Source organism: Suricata suricatta, chromosome 17, assembly GCF_006229205.1.
Source record: "Suricata suricatta isolate VVHF042 chromosome 17, meerkat_22Aug2017_6uvM2_HiC, whole genome shotgun sequence".
NCBI classification, from domain to species: Eukaryota; Metazoa; Chordata; class Mammalia; order Carnivora; family Herpestidae; genus Suricata; species Suricata suricatta.
In genome coordinates, this window is record NC_043716.1 from 47,603,925 (window position 1) to 47,604,951 (window position 1,027).

The window sequence follows — 1,027 nt, forward strand, 5'->3', positions numbered from 1 at the left end:
AAACAGGCAACTCTGAAGCCTCAATTTTAAAATACAATGAAAACGGGACTTCATTGGTTTACTGGAATTTAAGAAGAACAGTAAACCCCTAATCTCAAGTATGTGGGTATGCCACTGATAGTGTTACCAGTGGATATGTTTTCAAATATCTTGATACCAGATAGTAGAACCAATGATGCTGTAATATTTTTAGCCATAAGAATATACACAAAAATCTATTTCAAAAAGTATGATACTTTTGACACTTGTCACTTAAATTCTCATTACTGTATCAGCTTCACAAAGTATCAAACTTCTAGAAGAATGTATGTGTGGACTTGCTGGTCTACGTGAGAAAGAAGTATTTTTTTGGCTTTGATAAAAAAAGAAACTTGAACCAAATGCATCTATCGTCCTCAGAAAAATGAAACAGTCTCATAAAAGCGAGTTTGTTTATTCAGTATTATGCAGAAATATGGAATTGAGGTGACCTGTAGAGACAGAGGCTGCAGTCGGGAGGCGGGCTTAGCTACGTGTCCCTGTCCAAGAGGTCACTGCCATGGTCCAGCCCTTGCTCCTTCTCTTCACCACAGGAAGAACCACATTGTGTTTACAATATAGTTTCTAGAAATCTGATACTGATGCTATAAAAATAAATGTCTCAAAAAACAACCGTAGGCTTGAAAGGAAACATAGGGTATTTGGCACGTCAAGGGTCTTCCTGTGGGAGGAGTTTCCATCTCACTGAGGGGTCAAGTTCTTCATCAAAGTCATCCAGCTCCTGCTCCTTGGAGAGTTCCAGGAAAACCTGAGAGGGGCAAGACATAGAGAGGGATTCACACTGCCTCTTGCAGCTCCAAGGGAGTGCAAAGCAGCGGTGCGGGCTGTCCATTTCTATCCCACGCATGAAATAAAGTCCCCAAGACTGACCCACCTGCTCCAAGGTGGACTGTGAGAGGCTGTATTCCTCCAGGCCAAAGTTCTGTTTCACTGTGGAAGGACGGGTGTACGTTACGAGGTCATATATATATATATATATATATATATA

At 41.0% G+C, this 1,027-nt stretch overlaps 1 protein-coding gene across 2 annotated transcripts in view; it reads right to left on the bottom strand.

Moving 5' to 3' along the window:
• Positions 1–417: 417 nt before the first annotated feature.
• Positions 418–1,027, bottom strand: part of ABCA8 (ATP binding cassette subfamily A member 8) — a 79,643-nt gene continuing 79,033 nt past the window's right edge. For both annotated transcript variants that reach the window (XM_029928728.1, XM_029928729.1), the window contains 2 exons: positions 914–969; positions 418–787 (listed from right to left, as the gene is read on the bottom strand). In XM_029928728.1, the coding sequence (XP_029784588.1) occupies positions 689–787; positions 914–969 (155 nt within the window). In that variant the 3' untranslated portion in view covers positions 418–688. The remainder of the gene's footprint in view (positions 788–913; positions 970–1,027) is intronic.